The 20,088-nt window shown below is 35.5% G+C and overlaps 1 protein-coding gene and 1 pseudogene across 3 annotated transcripts; one reads left to right on the plus strand and one right to left on the minus strand.

Moving 5' to 3' along the window:
* Positions 1-975: 975 nt before the first annotated feature.
* On the minus strand, positions 976-3,224 carry LOC119193739 (annotated as a pseudogene).
* Positions 3,225-12,293: 9,069 nt separating this feature from the next.
* Positions 12,294-15,515, plus strand: LOC119193738 (uncharacterized protein K02A2.6-like). Of its 3 annotated transcripts, none has more exons than XM_037447364.1 (2): positions 12,294-12,671; positions 13,879-15,515. In XM_037447364.1, the coding sequence occupies exons 1-2, from the start codon at positions 12,668-12,670 to the stop codon at positions 14,862-14,864; spliced, it is 990 nt and encodes a 329-aa protein (XP_037303261.1). In that variant the 5' UTR covers positions 12,294-12,667; the 3' UTR covers positions 14,865-15,515. The 3 variants fall into 3 exon arrangements, with proteins under 3 accessions (XP_037303261.1, XP_037303262.1, XP_037303260.1); XM_037447365.1 differs by having other exon boundaries at positions 13,882-15,515; XM_037447363.1 differs by lacking the exon at positions 12,294-12,671 and adding an exon at positions 12,810-13,259.
* The last annotated feature ends 4,573 nt before the right edge of the window (positions 15,516-20,088 follow it).

The following is a 20,088-nucleotide window of genomic DNA, read 5'->3' on the forward strand; positions in this document are numbered from 1 at the left end:
TACTATATATATTTTAAACAACTTTACCCTATCTTAGGTCAATGATGCAGCGTACTCGTGATTCTTCTATTGTGTTTATGGGCAATTGAGATCATATAACAATTGACGCATTACTTCCTATGCCGGGAAGGCCTTTGCCTATGCTATAAAAAAACGACGAACAGGGTACCCTTATTTTTGAAATTGTTTCTTGATAAACAAAAATAACGTCAATTCTATTTGTGTTATCATTAACGTGTTATTTATAGTCCTCGAATCTTTAAACGTAGATGTTCTCTAGACTAAAATAGAGGTTGGCGACGCCATCTTTAATTATGTCATAAGAGTATTAAAATAGCTCATTGAATTATTCCTATAGAATTCGCGTCCTACGTACAAATACCTTAAAACTATGCCAGATCAAAGTATTAATTAGGTGTGCTACTATGAGGAGAATGGTCACTGAAGTTGGACTTTATTGACCTTTTAAGCGCCTGACCTAAAAATCACACTAAAACTAAAACTAACGAATCAAAAATCATTCAGTCAATTGCGAATACTTTTATTATGAACAAACCTCATAAAATACGACGAATAACCTTCCTTGCAGTAGTAAAATATTAAATTACTTTATATTGTGACCAGCGATACCAACTAAGAATCGTTTTAGAACGTAAAGATAGTTGAGTCTACTGGACTAGATTTTTGGTGGATATGTTCTCTGTTTATATTAGGTAGGTACTTAACAGGTGATTTGTTTCCTTGAATTTACAGGTTTTAACATTTAATTCAAAGTCCCAGTAGAGCCCCATGATACAATGTTTAGCCGATATAAAGGAATAAACAATAAAATTTCTTTTTATTTTCAATATATAAATTTAATCCAATAGATGTAATCTTCAAATTGTATCTATTGGAGCTAAGAAATTTTGAAATTAATAACTTTAATTAATTAGGATAAGTACAAGAGTTATGTAGATAAATGAAACTACAAAATAATTAAATAACCTTAAGTAATTACTTTATTTTTTTTTTCCAACTGGTGATCATGTACTGCCATTTACGTTACAATAAATTAAATCAGTCTTATAAACATAATACATTACATTAAGATGCATACAATACATTCTTTCATACTTTCGAATCACGTAGGAACTGCAGGTACTATGTTGCTGTGTGATGTTCAAGTGAGACGAGTGTTTAGTCGACCTCTTCGACGGTGGGTCCGTCACCTCTGCCGTGTTGTTGCCCTCCTGGCGCCCAGCACCGGTGCCGCCGTGCATCTTCGTCATGACTGGTGAGCAGACGCGCTGCAGGTCCTTGAGCTTGTGTTCGTACTCTTCCTGCTCGGCGAGGGTGTTGTTGTCGAGCCAACGTAGCGCCTCATCACAAGCGGAGCGCGCCGTGCTCTTGTCGCTCTCGCTGAGCTTGTCGCCGGCGTCGTCGAGCGCCTGCTTCACGCTGAACACGTACGCCTCAAGCTGGTTGCGTGCCGCCACGCGCTGCCGCTGCTTCTCGTCCTCTTCCTTGTACCTCTCCGCCTCGGCAAGCATGCGTTCGATTTCCGCCTGCGACAGTCGCCCGCGGTCGTTCTTGATCACGATGTTCTTCGAGCGGCCGGTGCTGTTCTCCTTGGCGGACACATTCAGGATACCGTTTGCGTCCATGTCGAAAGTGACGTCGATCTTCGGGACGCCGCGAGGCGCTCGGCGGGATGCCGGTCAGGTCGAACGTGCCGAGCAGGTTGTTGTCCTTGGTCATGGCGCGCTCACCCTCGTACACCTGGATGGTGACTGCCGGCTGGTTGTCAGAGTACGTAGTGAACGTTTGCGACTGTTTGCACGGGATTTTGGAGTTGCGCTCGACGATCTTGGTCATGACGCCACCAGCGGTCTCGATTCCGAGCGACAGTGGAGCCACGTCCACCAGCAGCACGTCCTGGATCTTGGAGTCGGTGGCGCCGCTCAGAATGGCGGCCTGCACGGCGGCGCCGTACGCGACCGCCTCGTCCGGGTTGATGGACAGGTTCAGCTTCTTGCCGCAGAAGAAGTTCTGAAGCAGCGACTGCACTTTGGGTATGCGCGTCGAGCCACCGACGAGGACCACGTCGTGGATCTGACTCTTGTCCATCTTGGCATCCTTGAGCGCCTTCTCCACGGGGTCGAGGGTGCCGCGGAACAGGTCTGCGTTCAGCTCCTCAAAGCGCGCGCGCGACACTCGCGTGTAGAAGTCGATGCCCTCGTACAGCGCGTCGATCTCGATAGTTGCTTCAGTGCTGGACGAGAGCGTGCGCTTGGCTCGCTCGGCTGCGGTGCGTAGACGCCGGAGAGCGCGAGGGTTAGAACGTAGGTCCTTCTTGAACTTGCGCTGGAACTCCTCGGCGAGGTGGTTCACCAGTCGGTTGTCGAAGTCCTCGCCGCCTAGGTGAGTGTCACCCGCCGTCGCCTTCACCTCGAACAGCGAGCCCTCGTCGATGCTCAGGATGGACACATCAAAGGTGCCGCCGCCCAAGTCAAAGATGAGCACGTTCCGCTCGCCCTTCAGGTTCTTGTCAAGGCCGTACGCGAGTGCAGCGGCGGTGGGCTCGTTAATGATGCGAAGCACATTCAGTCCTGCGATGGCGCCTGCGTCCTTGGTTGCCTGTCGCTGTGAGTCATTGAAGTATGCCGGCACAGTGATGACCGCATCGCGCACCGCGCTGCCCAGGTACGCCTCGGCGGTCTCCTTCATCTTGGTCAGCACCATGCTGCTGATCTCCTCGGGCGCAAACCTCTTCATCTCGCCTTTGAACTCCACCTGGATCTTGGGCTTGCCGCCGTCGCTGACCACCTTGAACGGCCAGTGCTTCATATCCTGTTGGATCTTTGGGTCGTCAAACTTCCTGCCGATCAGTCGTTTCGCGTCGAACACTGTGTTGTTGGGGTTCAGCGCCACCTGGTTCTTGGCCGCATCACCGATCAGCCGCTCGGTGTCCGTGAACGCGACGTACGACGGTGTTGTTCTGTTGCCCTGGTCGTTGGCGATGATCTCCACATTGCTGTGCTGCCACACGCCGACGCACGAGTAAGTCGTACCGAGGTCAATTCAATTGCTGGCATTTTGATTGTGTGTTGATTACTTTTCTTCCGTAAATAATACTCTTAAAATCGCTGGAAATATTCTTCACTTCGCTGAGAGCGTAACTTGCGTTTCGATTTCGCACCGATGTCTCTTCGTCTGCTTCGTATTGTGTTTCAAATTGTACTGAGTTCCCGCCGCACTGCGCGCGCTTAAATATTAAACGAATAGAATTCGCGAATGTTCTACAACATGCGCGACGCGGCCAATCGGTACGGGTCTTTGGTCGAACATTCTGGAAGGTCAGTCAGGTCGACCAATAAGAATGCGGCACTTGCTGATAGAGACGAAAACTATAGTGCTTACTCGTTTTCTCCCGATGTTACTGCGTCATAAAAAATCGAGAATCGTCGGAAATTGTTATTTAATTTTCTATGAATTTACTTAATTTCAGGAAAAAGTGAGCACACATTTTGTAATAAACCGGAAATTAAAATGTATTTCATTCATGTATTATGAGTAGAAAATGGAAAAAGGTTATGAAATGTGGTATACATAGTATCCTTCAATCTCCGAGTTATTTTTTAATAAAGCTTTAATCAACAAAAATGAATAATATATGATTTTGTTTTAAATGTATAGATAAGATTTGTTTTAAATCGTTAGTTAATTATTTTTTTATATATTCTAATTAGGGTTAAATTCCGACAATAAATGCATATATTTAGATTAGGAATATTTTTTTAAGACATGCATAATAAATTTGCAGTGATAGAAGTTTTAATCCGTATAGCGTAACAATAAGTAACTTCGATCTAGATCCACCTTCTTAACCAAATAGTAACACTTATTAGATTTCTAGTAAAAGTTGATTTTGCGCTAACCTTTAAAAAGAAAATACAATACTTAAATAAAGGAAAATTTTTAATTATGACGATTTTATTATTTATAATTGAACAAGTTTGATTCAAAAGCATTGTTATTGTTACAGGATTTTTAACGGACGGCTAGCAACACTCAAGCAAATGTCTGGAACGCAGTCGAACAGCTGTGACTGACGTAATGCGCGAAAGAGAGAGTAAATCGGTTTGTTTACAAAATTAAATGCGCGCCCTTTTGGGGATGGTTAAAGAAGGTCAATGCTAGAAAATTCCACCCTTCTTTTGTACTCGCGAGACATGGGTCGTTTTACTAACGACTTCCATAGTCTCATAAAAAAAAATATTTTGGCAAGATGGCGCGAATCGCGACCTTATTTTGGCATCGTAACTAAATTTTTTAATATCAAATGCAAAAACAGGCGTGGGTTTGGTGACGTCATGAAAATATTTTTCTTGAAGATCGATGAACTTTGGTGGCCAAGCCGTAAATGAATGACTCACAAATATGATAATATTATTATTTCTTGATCTTCATTATGCAATGTTATACATTATTCAATGAAGGTGTTATGACGAAAGTCGATCATGTCGAAACTAAAATATACCCAATATAAGTTGTACATATTTGTAAATGCCAGACTTTTCTGCATCTTTTAATCTAGGTTTTTTCTTCGCTAGAATTTTTTTTTATAATTAGACTATATTTTTATATACTTACCTACTTACTTAGTAAATAGTTCAATTAAGTATTATGAACTTTCTTAATATTAAATCTTTAAATCGTTTAAGTACTTAAAGATATTTATTACATTCCTGCCTAATTTATATTGTATTATGTATACGTGGTTTTCTTTTTTATACTTAAATACATAAGTATTTTTCGATTTCCCAAGACTCACGTAGATAGCGAATACCCTGAACCCAAAAACAGTGAGTCCAGGCTTTGGATTCTGATACTATAGATATATTTTTTCAATATTCAAATGAAATCCGGAATATCAACTTTAGAATTTTAGACATTTTAACCTCACATACTTAATTACTGTATAAATAAGCATATATATAAAAGTTTGGAAAAAGCATAAAACCTTGTAATTAATTTACCATTTATTATCAATTGTTCCCGCGGATATTTCCAGACTGCGTGGAATGCATCGTTTAATGTTACGGCGCATGACTCATTGTATTGATCGATTGCACTCTGCACCCGAATGCGCAAAATATAAAACCTAGCTATAAACAATGACGAATAAAAACATTTTAAGCTATAAATGGATGACTCCTAAGTAAACTATTCTATCTTTTTTTTGTTGTGTTTTTTTTAGTATACGAAATAGTAGATAACGAAACGCAAAAAAAGGTAAAATTAGCAATTTTCAGATATGATAGTTTACATAGTAACCAATTAATTGTAAATTGGTGTTTTGTCACAATGAATACACGTGTTTTAAATTTTAATACAATGTTTTTCATTATTGCGTTATTGCCCCTAGTGGTAACTGGTAGTATAAGTCCTGCGGCGAGTTCCTGGGTTCGAGGCTCGAAAGTGAGATTTTCCAATAATAAATAATTAATTATAAAATACATAATTAGGGTTGGAGGCATGTCCCATAGGCCATATTATGTCGTCAGGCTAACCATCTATCGTCGTCTTTGCTTACCTCTCAATGAGTATAAGCGTGAGTTTATGTAACATGTTAATTGGCATGTTTCTAAATAGGATTTTTCAATACTTAAGTATATGGTTCCAATGGTACTCTCATAAGATCAACTATATCTCAAGAAGCAAGTTATAATAATATAAGCTAGAGAAAAACGTGCATTTTGTAGAGAATTTTCCAGTGAATAAAAATATCACCAACGACATCACGTCACTATTTTTAGTAGGTAGATAAGTAATTTGCGTGAAACGAAACATCAAATTCCGGCATTTATCACCTTGCAGCAATTTTAGAGTAGCGTCCAAAAATATAATTGTATAAGTATACATATCCAGCTACGTATTTAGGTATAAACTACGTGCATATTTTAGGCTAGGTGCAGCCCCGGATCTATAAGGGGGATAGCCGGGGCCCATGCCCTGGGCGGCGAATTCAAACTTGGCAGACGAATACGTAACTAATCATTAATGCAACTTTGACTACTAAGACATCCAGTACATGCAATACTAAAATTATTTCCGTGGGGCGCAAAATGGTGATGAAGATGACAAAGGTAAAAATATAGGTGGGTGGTAAATTTTCAAATTTTGCCCTGCCTCGAAAAAATTCAAAGTCCGGGACTGGCTAGGTGTGGACTGTAATGGGCCGGATAGCTACATTTATTATCCTGGTTCCATTTTGGAACAAGTTTACTTATGATCAGGTTCCCATGTAACGTCTACGGGCATACATACATATAGTTTTGATAATACATACAATACATAGGTAGAAGAGTCAGAAAAACAAAGTCTATACTAGACTATTTTTTATCCCAAGAAAATGTATAAGCGGGACTTCTATACCGGCAAAACTCCTCCATGAGACCGAAGCTGCAAGCAACAGTTATTTATTTAATTTTTGATTTAAATAATATCCACGATACAACTAAAACGATAATACAAATCTGTATTGTCCAATTTGTAAATCTAATCCAATAGAAACTTAGTAATAATGCCAATCATTCGTTTAAATAATCAAGATATAACATTCATTATTAAGTACATGAATTTTCCATGGTTTGTCAAGCGAAACATCTAGAAACCATACAACACTTTAATTTGCTGCATTGTAGTATTATGCGCGCGAACAAAAGCTTTACCTGCAATCATGACCATACCAGAACATTCCTTTATAACGGCACAACTGACACGCCATAAGGACGAGTTTCCGTTCAATACAAACCACACGTGAATAATACAAGGATTTATGTATTAGCTTCATTTGCCAATTTCATTATGTACTTAAGTACTTAGTTAAAAAGTATTATTGAGCGTTGTTTTACGTAGAATCTGTCCTAATTATCTAATTAGTACCTACTACGTATTAGGAGTACTACGACGTGCAAGGACTCTTGTATTTCAAGAGTTCTTAGGCACTTGAAATTGATAAGATTCCATAGTTCAAATGGATCTACAAGCTTATCGGTCTACAAACTTCATAGAGAAACAATCTTGATCTCATTTATGGAAACAAGACACCTCTCACATTGATGTCTAATTACTCTCAGTTGAGATAGCAAGTTAGATAGGTATATTGTATTGAAACTTTGAACTTTGTTAACGGCATTTTTGATACTTATTTAAAAAATATTTGGATTGTTCACTTTCCAGAACGAAGAAAGTGCAAAACTAAAATTAAAAATTTCAGCTTACAGCCGTAAATGCCAAAGGTAGCATGAATCGTGTTTAGAACTTTCTCGCATTTTCCATTTTACTAGAACTGCGTGGTAAAGGCAGGCGGCACGCCATGATATTGATCTTGCCCCTCAATGCCACAAAACTGGGTCATCTCACTGGCGCAAATTGTGGAATGTTCTCGGTCTGGGCATATTACGTCGATATGCTAGTGTTTATTTTGGTTATTATGAACGTAGCCACAAATAAACGTCATAAAATTAAACCTGTGATTCTATAAGAAGCATAATAATAATTTATTGCGCTTTAGTAATAAATAGTTAATAATGCCATCTATTGTCGAGTAGCTGCAATAATTTCGAGTATAGGCCTTACCTAAAAAAGTTACGCCATCTATATATTCATAGCTGTCCAATAATAAATATTAGTTTGTTTCACAGATGGCGCTTTCAGAAATTTTTCAAAGCATGTATTTAATATTTACGGTGAATTTCACAAAAATTATCAAACTCATAATATGAAATATTATTATATTAAAAAAAATTACGTAGCTTTTCCCAAGTCTCTATTTTTGGCTGCTACTCTGGTTGTGTGTTACGTATGGCGGTCAGTTTCGTGATTTTGTTTGTAAATAATTATTAATCAATTGAAAGACTTTTTCTCCTCAGTGAAAGGTGAAATGATTAATAAAAGTTCCTCATGTATTCCCAGTTTTAATTTGATCAATTAATCTTATTTTTTCATCCACTCCCATTTTTATACCAAACGCACTTATGACACCTACTCGAGGGGTTTACATAAATTATAATGACCCGTCAATATTTAAATTTAAATAAAGTATTTTTCATTTTTAAAATAATGCATTAAGTAAATAAGTCAGAACTTATCACGTATGTATAAAACACAGGACAAACTATGATAAGGTCTCCCGCCGCAACCCACACATTAGAGACCATTCTAGAATAGACTCCACAGACCGTCCCTATACTGCAACACACGCATAGAGACAACACAACATTTAATTAAGTATTGAATATCGTTAGAAAAGATATTCTTTATGAAGCTTGAGAAAGGATCATAGATTATTGCATTTTGGATGTTTAGGGACTGGGATGTGGTCATAATTTACTAATATACACATGCTACGCTAGTTCGGAATGGATCGGACTGCTGAGACGAAGGTCATGAAAACCCACGGCAGACACATCTGATTTTATTTAACAAAACGAATAATACACAACACAATCATTATTAACAATACTTAAGCACTAAATTAATTTAAGAATAGATTGATTATCAATTATCTTATGTTGTAACTGTGATGGGAATCATCGTGAGAATCTACATATCTGAGAATTCTCCATAAGAACCTCGAAGATAATAAGTAAAGTCTGTCCGCACTAAGCGTGGTGGACTATGGCCCTTGTTCAGCAATATATAATCATCATTCAGTCATACACAAAATCTATCCCCTCTTTGGGTACAAAAATAGAATATGCAAATATGTAAAGCGAAAGTATTCTATACTGGTAATATCAAGGTAACATTGTATAATATAATACTTGGTTATTTAGCGATATCATTGAAGAATCCGCAATCCACGCGTTTTGTTGTAGGAAACTGACGCTGTGTGAGTAGATATGTAGGTTTCATATTACTATAACTACATAGAAGGTTCTAGACTTCAATACAGTGTCTGTTTAGCAATAAATAAACATTAATATAAATAACACTTAATTCATAATACGATAATGGTCGAAATAAGGAAACTAAAAATTAGATTTAAATACAATACAAATTAAGTACAATGGTGAAGGTCTTTGTATTGTAATATATACGTCATATTTTGTGAAAAATAAGTGTATTTCTTTTGAACTATTTTGTGTTATTTACCCGACTACGACGAAGCGAGGAAGGGTAATGATTTTAACAATTTACGTATGTATCCATTTTATAACAGTTCATATTGTCAACTCATAAAAATTAACACGTGTATTTTGTGAATATATTAACCTAATACAAGTGATAAAATTAGAAAGATTTTTCGCTTTATCACCTCTGACTCATAAAGGTTGTGAACTTGTGTTCTAAACGAATGACGTTAATGGTTCATCGATAAATAAGAATTATATTTTCGATTCGATAACTCATATAATCGGCTTGGTATTCTATCAAAAGCGATAGTCTACCCATATGAGACGGATAAACGCGACAACAAATATTTCTATTACTTTATTATTCTTTTATCCTTACTTTGGAGTTGCTGGCGTTATGTTAATGTTTTTGTCCTCCAAATAAGACGTTACAATTAACATATGACTGTAACAACGGTAAACATGATTCAAGTCATTGACATCCAGTTTATCGATTGGTAAATAATATTGAACGATTTTATGTGAAGAATTGTATGGTATATTTTGTAGAATACTTATAGATGGCTAATCTTTGTCCAGATCTATACTAATGTATAAAGCTGAAAAGTTTCTTTGTTTGAACGCGTTAATCTCAGGAACTACTAAACCGATTTTGAATTTGTTTTCACTGATAGGAAGCCACATTACCCCGAATGCTATAGGCTTCTTTTTATTCCGGCAAAACATTTTCACGCGAGCAAAGCCGCGAGCAATAGATAGTAAGGACGATTTTACGTAAGGTGCGTTCGGGTAAGATCGGATACGGGGTAAGATCGTATAACGAAAAAATACCAGGAATCTATGGTTATTTTTTAGTTTAAGCTATGTAGGCGACTACGCAGTCTCTTTTTGCCCCACCCTATATACCACAGTTGATGCTACGACTAAGAACGGGTGCGCTATGTGCATTGGAACAAAAAAGGTGGATTTCGCTCTTCTTAACATTTTCGAGACTTCTGTTTGATTTTGTAGACCTTATCATACTAGCATTAGAAGCGTTATTAGAACAGAGTCCGAACTTATCTCGCGAAGGTCCGATCTTTTCTAAGGGTTTTAAATGTTTATACAGATATTATCATCTATTTTTAAGCTTACACAGAAAGAATTGGAAGATGATTAAATAGTAATTTAATATAAAATAATAAAATATAAGTATATCACATAAAGTAGCATTAATAATAACCTGTTTCATGTATAAAATGTTAGTATTGCTTAAATAATTTATGACAAAAAAAATATTTTCGAGACTCCTCGCAACACACCGAAAAACCGTTCGAAATTAGCCGAACGCACTCTATAGGATAGATTCTTTGCGGATTAAAAAAAAATATATTTTCAATCATATTATTGTAAGTATATTTTTTGAGTAGTTTCTAGTATTTTTGTTGCCAAGCAGAAAATGTAAGTATATTTATATTCTTGGTTTTATGTTTTTTAAGGGATATTATAGCCATTACTGAGCAATGGGACTAAACATCGTTTTTTATCAAAAAAACTAAACTATATTTTCAAATAAAGTTTCAAAATGACATCTACAACACTGACTCTTGGGTGGTTTAATTGAAGGTTATGGTAGACGTGGTCTTACCCTCAAGCGAGCTACCTGCTCTTCCCATTATAAGTTTTAATACTTACTTGTAAAAACTATGGTAATCAAAACACAATAGAACGTGTTACATAGTGATGTAGTCTCAGCTTACTAAAGTGACATCACTATGTGGCGTCCTTCCGGCCACTGTCACTTCCACACTTTACGTCCCGATAGCGTCTGGTCATGTCTGATTATAATTATGTTTATAGTCTTAATTAATAAATATATATTGTCATAAACGACAGTGTCATTATTCATCAAATACAGAACCACAATACATGGTGTCAGAAGTCAATCAAAAAAGAAAAATGTCTAAAAGCGATGAAGACACTGCAAGTGGCGAGCGGCAAGAAATGGCTTCCAAATCGCCAAAGAAGCTCAACATTATGGGTAATATCAAGCCCATGAGTCTAGAAGGAAATCTGTCCACAAACTGGAAGAGATGGTATCAAAGTTTTGTCATTTTTATGAAAGCGAGCGCCATTTTTGATGAGCCGGATGACCGCAAAGTGGCTGTCTTGTTGCATTTCATTGGCAACGAATGTCTTGATATATTCAACACTTTCAACCTAAACATAGAAAATGTAAAATTTTCGCAACTGGTCGAAAAGTTTGAACAATACTTTGTACCTAAAAGAAACATTACATATGAGTGTTACAAATTTTTCACTACAAAACAAAAAGTAGATGAAAGTCTAGAAGATTTCCTAACTCGTCTTATAAATAAGAGTAAGTCATGTGAATTTGGTAGTCTCCAAGATAGAATGATAAAAGATATTTTCATCACTAATATGCATGAAACTTTTCATCATGTCAGAGAAAAGTTGTTACTTGAAGAAGATCTGTCATTAGAAAAGGCGCGAAACCTTGCTAAAAGCATTGTGTCAGCGAAAACACATGCAGAAGAATTTAAGGAGTCTTCTTCCAATGTCTTTTATCAATCTCAGTCATCAACCAAACCACAGTCACGGCGAGCTCAAAGTCAAAGTGCCAGGTCGCAGTCTCAAGATAGAACAAAGTGTACTAAATGTGGTCAAGTGCATAAATACATGTGTCCTGCTAGATATGCCAAGTGTGAAAGTGCAAAAATTAGAGGACATTATGAGCGTGCTGTAAGTCTAAATCTGTTAAACTCATACATGTAGCAAAAAGTGAAAATGTCAAAGTTAATGTGTCAAATAATATGCTAATTGGGAATTTAAATTCAAGTCACTCTAAGAAAGCAGAATGGACTATTGATTTAACAATTAACAACATCAATATAAAATGCATATTGGATACTGGCAGTGATGCCAATGTAATGTCATATAATTTATTTAAGTCACTAAATGTTGTCAAAAGAATTTTCACCTTGTCATGCTATAGTAACTTCTTATTGTGGAAATACCATACCAATATTAGGTCAACAAACATTTAATTGTGTTTTAGTATTGGTAGTCAGAAACAGATAAAAATATTAAATTTATTATTGCAAAAGTGTCGTCACCAACTGTACTTGGTAAAAATACTTTGTGCAGAATTGGGTCTGGTTAAAAAGAGTGTTTAATATTGAAAAATTAAACAACTGTCAAAGTCAAAATAATATGGTTAGTCTAACTAAATGTCATAAAATGTCAAAATTTACAAATAGCAATATAAATTGTCAATTACAAGCACATGAAAATAATTCTGAATTTAAGTCATGCTATGTCAAAAAAGATACTCATATAGAGAATCTTTTGTCTAAATTTAAGTGTGTATTTGATGGATTGGGCTGTCTACCAGGTGAATGTCATATCACAATTAATAATGATATCCGTCCTAAAATAGATTCACCTCGGAAAATTCCATTCTCACTTCATGATAGACTGAAGAAGGAACTAGACAACATGGAAAGTATGGATGTCATCTGTAAGGTCACTGAGCCAACATCATGGGTAAGTTCACTTTTATTAGTTGAGAAAAAGAATGGTCAACTTAGAGTCTGTCTTGATCCAAGAAACTTAAATGAAGCTATATGTCGATCACATTATCCAATACCTACTATTGATAATGTCACGATCTAAGTACATGGTGCATCATATTTTTCTACTCTGGATGCGAGTAGTGGATTTTGGGTAATCCGTCTGGACTTAGAAAGTTCAATGTTGTGTACATTCAATACTCCTTTTGGTCGGTATAGATTTAAAAGATTGCCATTTGGTATTAATTGTGCCCCTGAAATATTTCATCGTATTATGACTGAAACATTTGGTGTTTTGCCTGGAGTTATGGTCTATGCTGATGATATATTAGTCTATGGCAACGATCGTCAAGAACATAATGAAAATTTACAAAGAGTATTAATGAAGGCACAACAAGTCAATTTAAAATTTAATAAAAGTAAGTGTAAATTTGGTCACACACAAGTCAAATACTTAGGTCACATATTTTCACAACAAGGTGTGTCACGGATCCAGAAAAAGTCAGGGCTATCAAGGATATGCCGTCTCCTATGTGTCTTAAGGATCTACAAAGGTTTCTAGGTATTTTAAATTATTTAGGAGCATTTATTAAAACTTGTCAGAGGAAACTGAACCTCTCCGTCACTTATTAAAAAAGTCAAGTGAATGGCTATGGAATGAAAGTCATGAAGCTATATATACACGTCTTAAGAATATTATTTGTCAGGCACCAGTATTGTCACATTATAATGTTAAAAAGTCAGTTCTCTTGTCAGTAGATTCAAGTCAGTCCGCAGTCGGTGCAGTCTTGCTTCAGGATAATCATCCAATTTGCTATGCTTCTAAAACTTTAACGTCAAGTCAGAAACATATGGCACAGATTGAAAAAATTATATGCCATTGTCTTTGGATGTATTCGTTTTCATCAATATGTCTATGGTAAAATAGTCTCTGTCGAAACAGATCATCGTCCATTAGTTACTTTATTTAAAAAAGCCTTTAGCAGAAGTTCCAACGCGTCTACAGAGGTTAATGTTGAGAATACAAGCTTATGATTTAAGAGTTGAATACAAACCTGGTACTAAAATGTACATAGCTGATTCATTGTCTCGAGCAGCTTTACCAGAGTCCAGTGAAGATGAGCTGGATGAAGATGTCAGGGTTCATGTCAATATGCTTGTTAATCACTTACCTATTACAGCAGAACGTCTCCAGTGGCTCACCAAGGCTACGGAACAAGATGAAAGTCTGCAACTACTGAAGAATTACTATCAAAATGGATGGCCTGATAGAAAATCTGAAGTCAATAAATTAGTCTTACCTTATTGGAACTGTCGTCATGAAATACATGCTGTCAAAGGTCTGCTATTAAAAGGTAACAGTCTTATTATACCTAAAGAGTTGAGACCAGAAATTCTGAAAATGATACATAATGGTCATCAAGGTATAGAAAAGTCAAAAAATTTTGCAAGAGGTGTTGTATATTGGCCATTAATGTCACATGATATACAGCAATGTGTAGAAAATTGTGAAATCTGTTTGTCACACAGAAATGCAAATCCTCCACAACCTCTAATGTCTCATAAGATTAGTTCTTTTCCTTGGGAAAAAGTTGGTATAGATTTTTTACAATTTAAAGGTCAAACTATTGTTGTCGTCGAAGATTACTATTCTAATTATATAGAAATAGCTAATGTCAGCTCAACAGGAGCAAAAGCATTAATAAATGTTTTGAAACCTATATTCAGTCGTCACGGGATTCCTGTAAAAATAATGTCAGATAATGGTCCACCCTACAGTTCACAAGAATTTAAGCAGTTTATAGATTCTTGGGGTATATGTCATACAACGTCAAGTCCTTACCTATCACGGTCAAATGGATTAGTGGAATCTGGAGTGAAAATAATAAAGCGCATACTTACCAAATGTGCTGAGTCTGGAGATGATCCTCATCTTGCCTTGCTGCAATATAGAACCACACCTAGAGGAAACTTACCGTCTCCTGCTGAATTATTGATGTCTCGTCGTCTCAGAACACTAATACCTACTGTTGTTAAGCATCTGCAACCTAAAATAACAAGTCATAAGGAATATAGGAAAATAAAACAACATAATAATGTCAAACAGAAATTTTATTTTGATAAAAATCTAAGGAGTTGTCTAAAGTCAAGAAAGGAGATAGGGTGATGTTCAAAAATCACCTGATTCTAAATGGCAATCTGGAAAAGTCATAAAGGAATGTGATGAACCTAGATCATTTATTGTCGAAGCCCCAGATGGGTGTACATTTAGAAGAAATAGGCAACACTTGTTATGTCCTCCGTCTTCAAGTCTTAATAAGGAAAATATTCCAGAAAATTTAACAGAGAGTCAAGAAATAAGTCAAAGTCAAAAGGAGGAAGTGAGAAAGGAAGAACCTATAAAGGGTATACTTAAAACTAGAAGTGGTAGACAGGTCAATCTCCCAGTCAGGTTTCAAGATTAAGTATATGTTTGATAAATGTCAAGTGTAATTGTCTAAGTAAATTTTAAGTCTGTAAGTTACACAAATGTATAAGTAACATGTCATATAAGTTAAGGAATGTAAAAGTTATAAGTCAAATGTATATGTTGTCATTCTGTGAAACTAGTCTTAAGTCTCAATTGTCTTTGTTAAAAACAAAAAATGAAAAAGGGAGATGTTACATAGTGATGTAGTCTCAGCTTACTAAAGTGACATCACTATGTGGCGTCCTTCCGGCCACTGTCACTTCCACACTTTACGTCCCGATAGCGTCTGGTCATGTCTGATTATAATTATGTTTATAGTCTTAATTAATAAATATATATTGTCATAAACGACAGTGTCATTATTCATCAAATACAGAACCACAATACAGAACGTTTGCGGCAAAATCAAATATTAGCGAAATGATTAAACGATAAGGAACAGCGTGTTCGAGAAAATACTACGTCATTCGATGAATGCGTCACTTCTAAAGTATTATTAATATTACAGGGAGAGGTACCAAATTCTTTAAAAAAACATCAGGTTATAATTTCAGTCTTAATAAGTGATTAAAAGCAATAAGAATTGGTTTGGTAATCAAACAAATAGGTTAACTACCTAAATTTGTCATCCAGATGAAACTTTTGTCAAGCTGGTTTTATCCGATGGAAGACTCATTAAGTATGCAAACTAAATCCCCGTTTTTAACAGCTCATTCTGTTTCTATACTCGTAGGATTCACAGACGATAAACAATTATTTGCACAGTGAAGGAGTTGACCTTTAAGCCCGCTATGATACACGCAGTTTATACTGCGCTTCAATCTTGCAAACTTGCGAGATCCCGTAGAAGAATTGTTACATTGGAGAGAGTAACAATATTGCATTCCCTAGTGCTACGGAATAATTTTATTTAGAATAATATTTCTGTGGTTTTGTATTTATGGGTTTTACGCTAAATATAGCGACTTTTACACAACGTTTTCTTCCTTATAGCAAGTACTTAAATTAGATAACACATAGATTTTAAAAATCCTAAATAAATAAAATTACAAATTCCGGACATTATAACTGGTTTGTCTGTTAAACTTAGGGTAAATTTCTGAATAAGCTTGTTTATTCCGTTCCCCTTTTTGAATGGGGTAAGTATTATTAATAAAAATGTCCTTTACAAGACTAATATTTCAAGGACGACAACTGTTTGGGGCTCGCGTTTCGTATGCAAGAAAACGTCTAGCTAAGTACTGCCAATTTGTCAATCTACGGCCACGAAACAGTGTACATCTTTGTGTTAAGTTTAAAGGACAATTTAACCAGTGTTATTACTTTATGAATAACAAACGAAAACAAAGAATCTCACCGAATATTGTATTACTGTCTTCATATTTATTGACTCATTGAATTATCAATGTATAATAGACGACCGACCGATCATTTTGTTGCACCAGCCTTAAAATTTATAATCTAAATTATATTGACTGAGATCTATGACAAAATATGAAATGAAAATATTATGTTTGTAAATGTAGGCGTATGCACGCTGTACACTGACTGTTTCATAGTTTTTATAATTTTTTTAGTATTTTAGTGTTTTTTTTTCGTTAATTTTTAGTTATTGCCAATTACTTTTATGTGGATTTTCTCCGCACTTTTACGGTGATGTGCGTGTATTAGCTTATATAATTAATCAGACTTTGTATAGAAAAGATTTATTAAATATATATATATTTAATAACAATATTATAAAAGAATGGACAATTGATGACAAAAAATAAAGCCCGGAGTTTCTTTCTGCCTTTCTTCTTCGGGTAGTCATCGCTTAGGTAGTTAGTGAAAGGCTGGTAGGTTAGCTAGGTTAGGGTTTTTATTGTCCTCACCGGTGAGGATCGTGACGCGTTTCTCCCTTATTGCTTATTTAAAAATACATATATACATAATTTTATTTCTTCTTCCCTGCCAGCCCGACCTTCTTTATTTACTAAGTATATTTTTCATTTATTTTATTTTCAATATAAATTGTCTTTGTTTATATAAGCTAATCTAATTAAGTAATAATTAAATATTCTCATGTACCTTGACTTATCATAAGTGCAACTATGTTCGCCTACGTGATGAATAAAGCATTTTTATTTTTTATTTATTTATTTTATTTTTATTTATTTATTTATATACCTACCTACTAAGTTAGTTGAAAAAATATTTTACGAAAAGTAATTGCGCAACATTGTTAATTAACACAAGAGAACAATGGTACATTATTTTCACAATTAATTCTTTAAAGATAACGTGCTGTATTTTAAACAAAGGTAATTAATGTTTTGAATTCGGGATGCAAATATTCCTCCATAACATCATTTACATTATTATTTAATATTGTAGGTATTTGAAAATAAGACGTGTTTTATGCTTTTACGTGTAGTGCCGTTCACGGTGCACTGCTCAAACTGTTACCTACAGATGATATTGCTATTGTTTATCGGCAGGCGTTACATTTGCCACTTATTTTATAATCACTTTGAACAACCCGATAATTTTGTCACCCATAAAAAATAATATGTCCTAGAACAATCCATTTCCCACCCAATTAAAATGAATCATTTTTAAATTATTGTTATTTTATCTTATTTCCAGAAAACATTCAACTAGGTAGAACTAGAGTCAGAAAAAGCAATAAACTAACTAAAATATTAGTTTAGTAACATGTACAATTTTAATTTGAATGCTCTCTCCCCTTTTCCAGACAGCGATGCAGTGTTATTGATTTTGCATCCGACCTTCCGCCCGTCCCGTTCGGCAACATACATAATACGACCAGACGGTTGGGGATCAATACAAGCGGGGTGTGGTCCGCGCTTGCATCAGATCAAACTGCGTTTTACCTATCAGAATATTCAGGCAGCTTTAGGCAAAATATTTTTATACCTATATGTACAATATTGTTTAAACTCTTCACCACTGATGATGATATTTCCCACCATACTTATAAAAAACTGCAATAAGTATTCACTAAATTAATCTATAGTTTACATACATCCTTATGCCTATTTTCCTTTTTAGGGATACGCACAGGTGTGATACACCAACTATTCGGCAACTAAGTATATTAGTTTCTTAAAATAAAGGCGAGCTTGTAATTTACCGTTTGCAATTCAGACTACTGATTCGGGGATCGACTCTGACACCTCAGCCCAGCATTTACAGCTAGCGAGAAATATAGTACAATCATTAAGTTACGAACTAGTTAGTAATTTATAGAGTAAAGAAGGTATATGCCGACTACACCAAGCATTCAATGTTTATTTATTTATTTATTTATTTATTTATTTATTTATTTATTTATTTATTTATTTAAGGACCTCCAACAAAGGATACACGGCATATAATAAATACAATGTCGTAATATTGGTATAATTAACAATGTGACGTGCTTCTTCAATTATAGGAGACCACAGCATGCAAATTTATATATTAGTACAGCGGCAAAAATAATAATATTTGTTACTAATATTATTTAGAATAACAAACAAAAGGGATAAAACATAATAAGAAGTGACAAAACATAACATCTTATGTTATAACATATGGTGGAGAATGTGATTAATTATAATTATTAATTGTGAGTACGTAACAGTTGCAGGACTTGTTTCCTGTACTTAGAAATGTCCGTGATATCAATGTCATGCGTTTTTGCAAGTGCATTATACTGCCTACAGAGCCTTGGCACAGTAGCGAAGTGACCCAAGTTAGTTTTAGATAAGGGGATACTTAAAAGATTATATACGCTTTTTCGTGGAATTCGAGCTGGGGCGTTAATACTCAGGACACTTACAAGCTCATTGCAGTCTAACTTACCATTAAACATCTTTTGCAAAAATAATAAATCAATCATCTTTCGGCGTCCGTCTAAGGTACTTATATTGTAGTACTTCAGGCGATCTGAGTGATGAGGTATTTCTGCGGCTAATTGATCCCCATAAGAGAGGTGATATAGAAATCGTCTTTGCACACTTTCCAAACGTTTTATATAGACGTCATAGTGAGGGTTCCACACTACACTGGCATATTCTAGGATAGGAAGCACTAAAGCGTTGTAAAGTATTATTTTTGTTTTAGTTTCTTTAAATTCCTTACTATTGCGTATAACAAATCCGAGACTTTTAAATGCTTTCGAAGTTATGTTTAAAATATGTGTATCGAATTTCAATTTGCTATCAATCAAGATACCGAGATCGCGAATTGTGTCTACCTGTGTAATTTCCTGACCGTGGATGTAATACTTATTAGATTTAGTAATTTTGTTGCGCGTAAACTGGATGTAATAACACTTACTGATATTTAGGGACATTCTATTATTATTGCACCAGTCGTTCATTCTATTTAGGTCGCCTTGTAACTGGACAGTATCTAAATTTGATTTAATCGGTTTCATTATTTTAACATCATCGGCATATAGATAAAATCTGGAGTATTTAAAACAGCATGTGATGTCATTAATAAAAGCATTAAAAAGAATGGGTCCCAAATGTGACCCCTGCGGAACTCCAGATGTGGCCCGGAATGAATTAGAGGTATAACCGTTTACTACAACTCGAGAGAGCCTGTTTCTTAGGTAAGACGTGAACCATTGTAATAGTTTACCGCCTATGCCGAGTCCAGAAAGTTTATTAATTAGAATAGAATGGTCCACTTTATCAAATGCTTTACTGAAGTCCGTATATACGGCATCTACATCTACATCTACATCATCTATATGTTCCCCGTATACTTGGATAATATGGGAAGTCGAAAGTACTGTGCGGTAGTGAATAAGGGAGAGAAAAGTTTAATACGAAACAAAGGTGTGATCAATATTAAAATGAGTCATAAAAGTTATATGTAATTTTACCGATAGTCCAAGTAAGACGAACTAAATTGATTTCTCAGC

The sequence above is a fragment of the Manduca sexta genome, unplaced genomic scaffold (assembly GCF_014839805.1).
Source record: "Manduca sexta isolate Smith_Timp_Sample1 unplaced genomic scaffold, JHU_Msex_v1.0 HiC_scaffold_976, whole genome shotgun sequence".
Taxonomy (NCBI): domain Eukaryota; kingdom Metazoa; phylum Arthropoda; class Insecta; order Lepidoptera; family Sphingidae; genus Manduca; species Manduca sexta.

Coding starts and splice junctions, on each gene's coding strand:
- LOC119193738 (XM_037447363.1), top strand. CDS start 13,217: ATGCCGTCTCCTATGTGTCTTAAGGATCTACAAAGGTTTCTAG. Junction 13,260..13,878: donor GGATCTACAAAGGTTTCTAG/GTATTTTAAATT, acceptor TACCTATTACAG/CAGAACGTCTCCAGTGGCTC.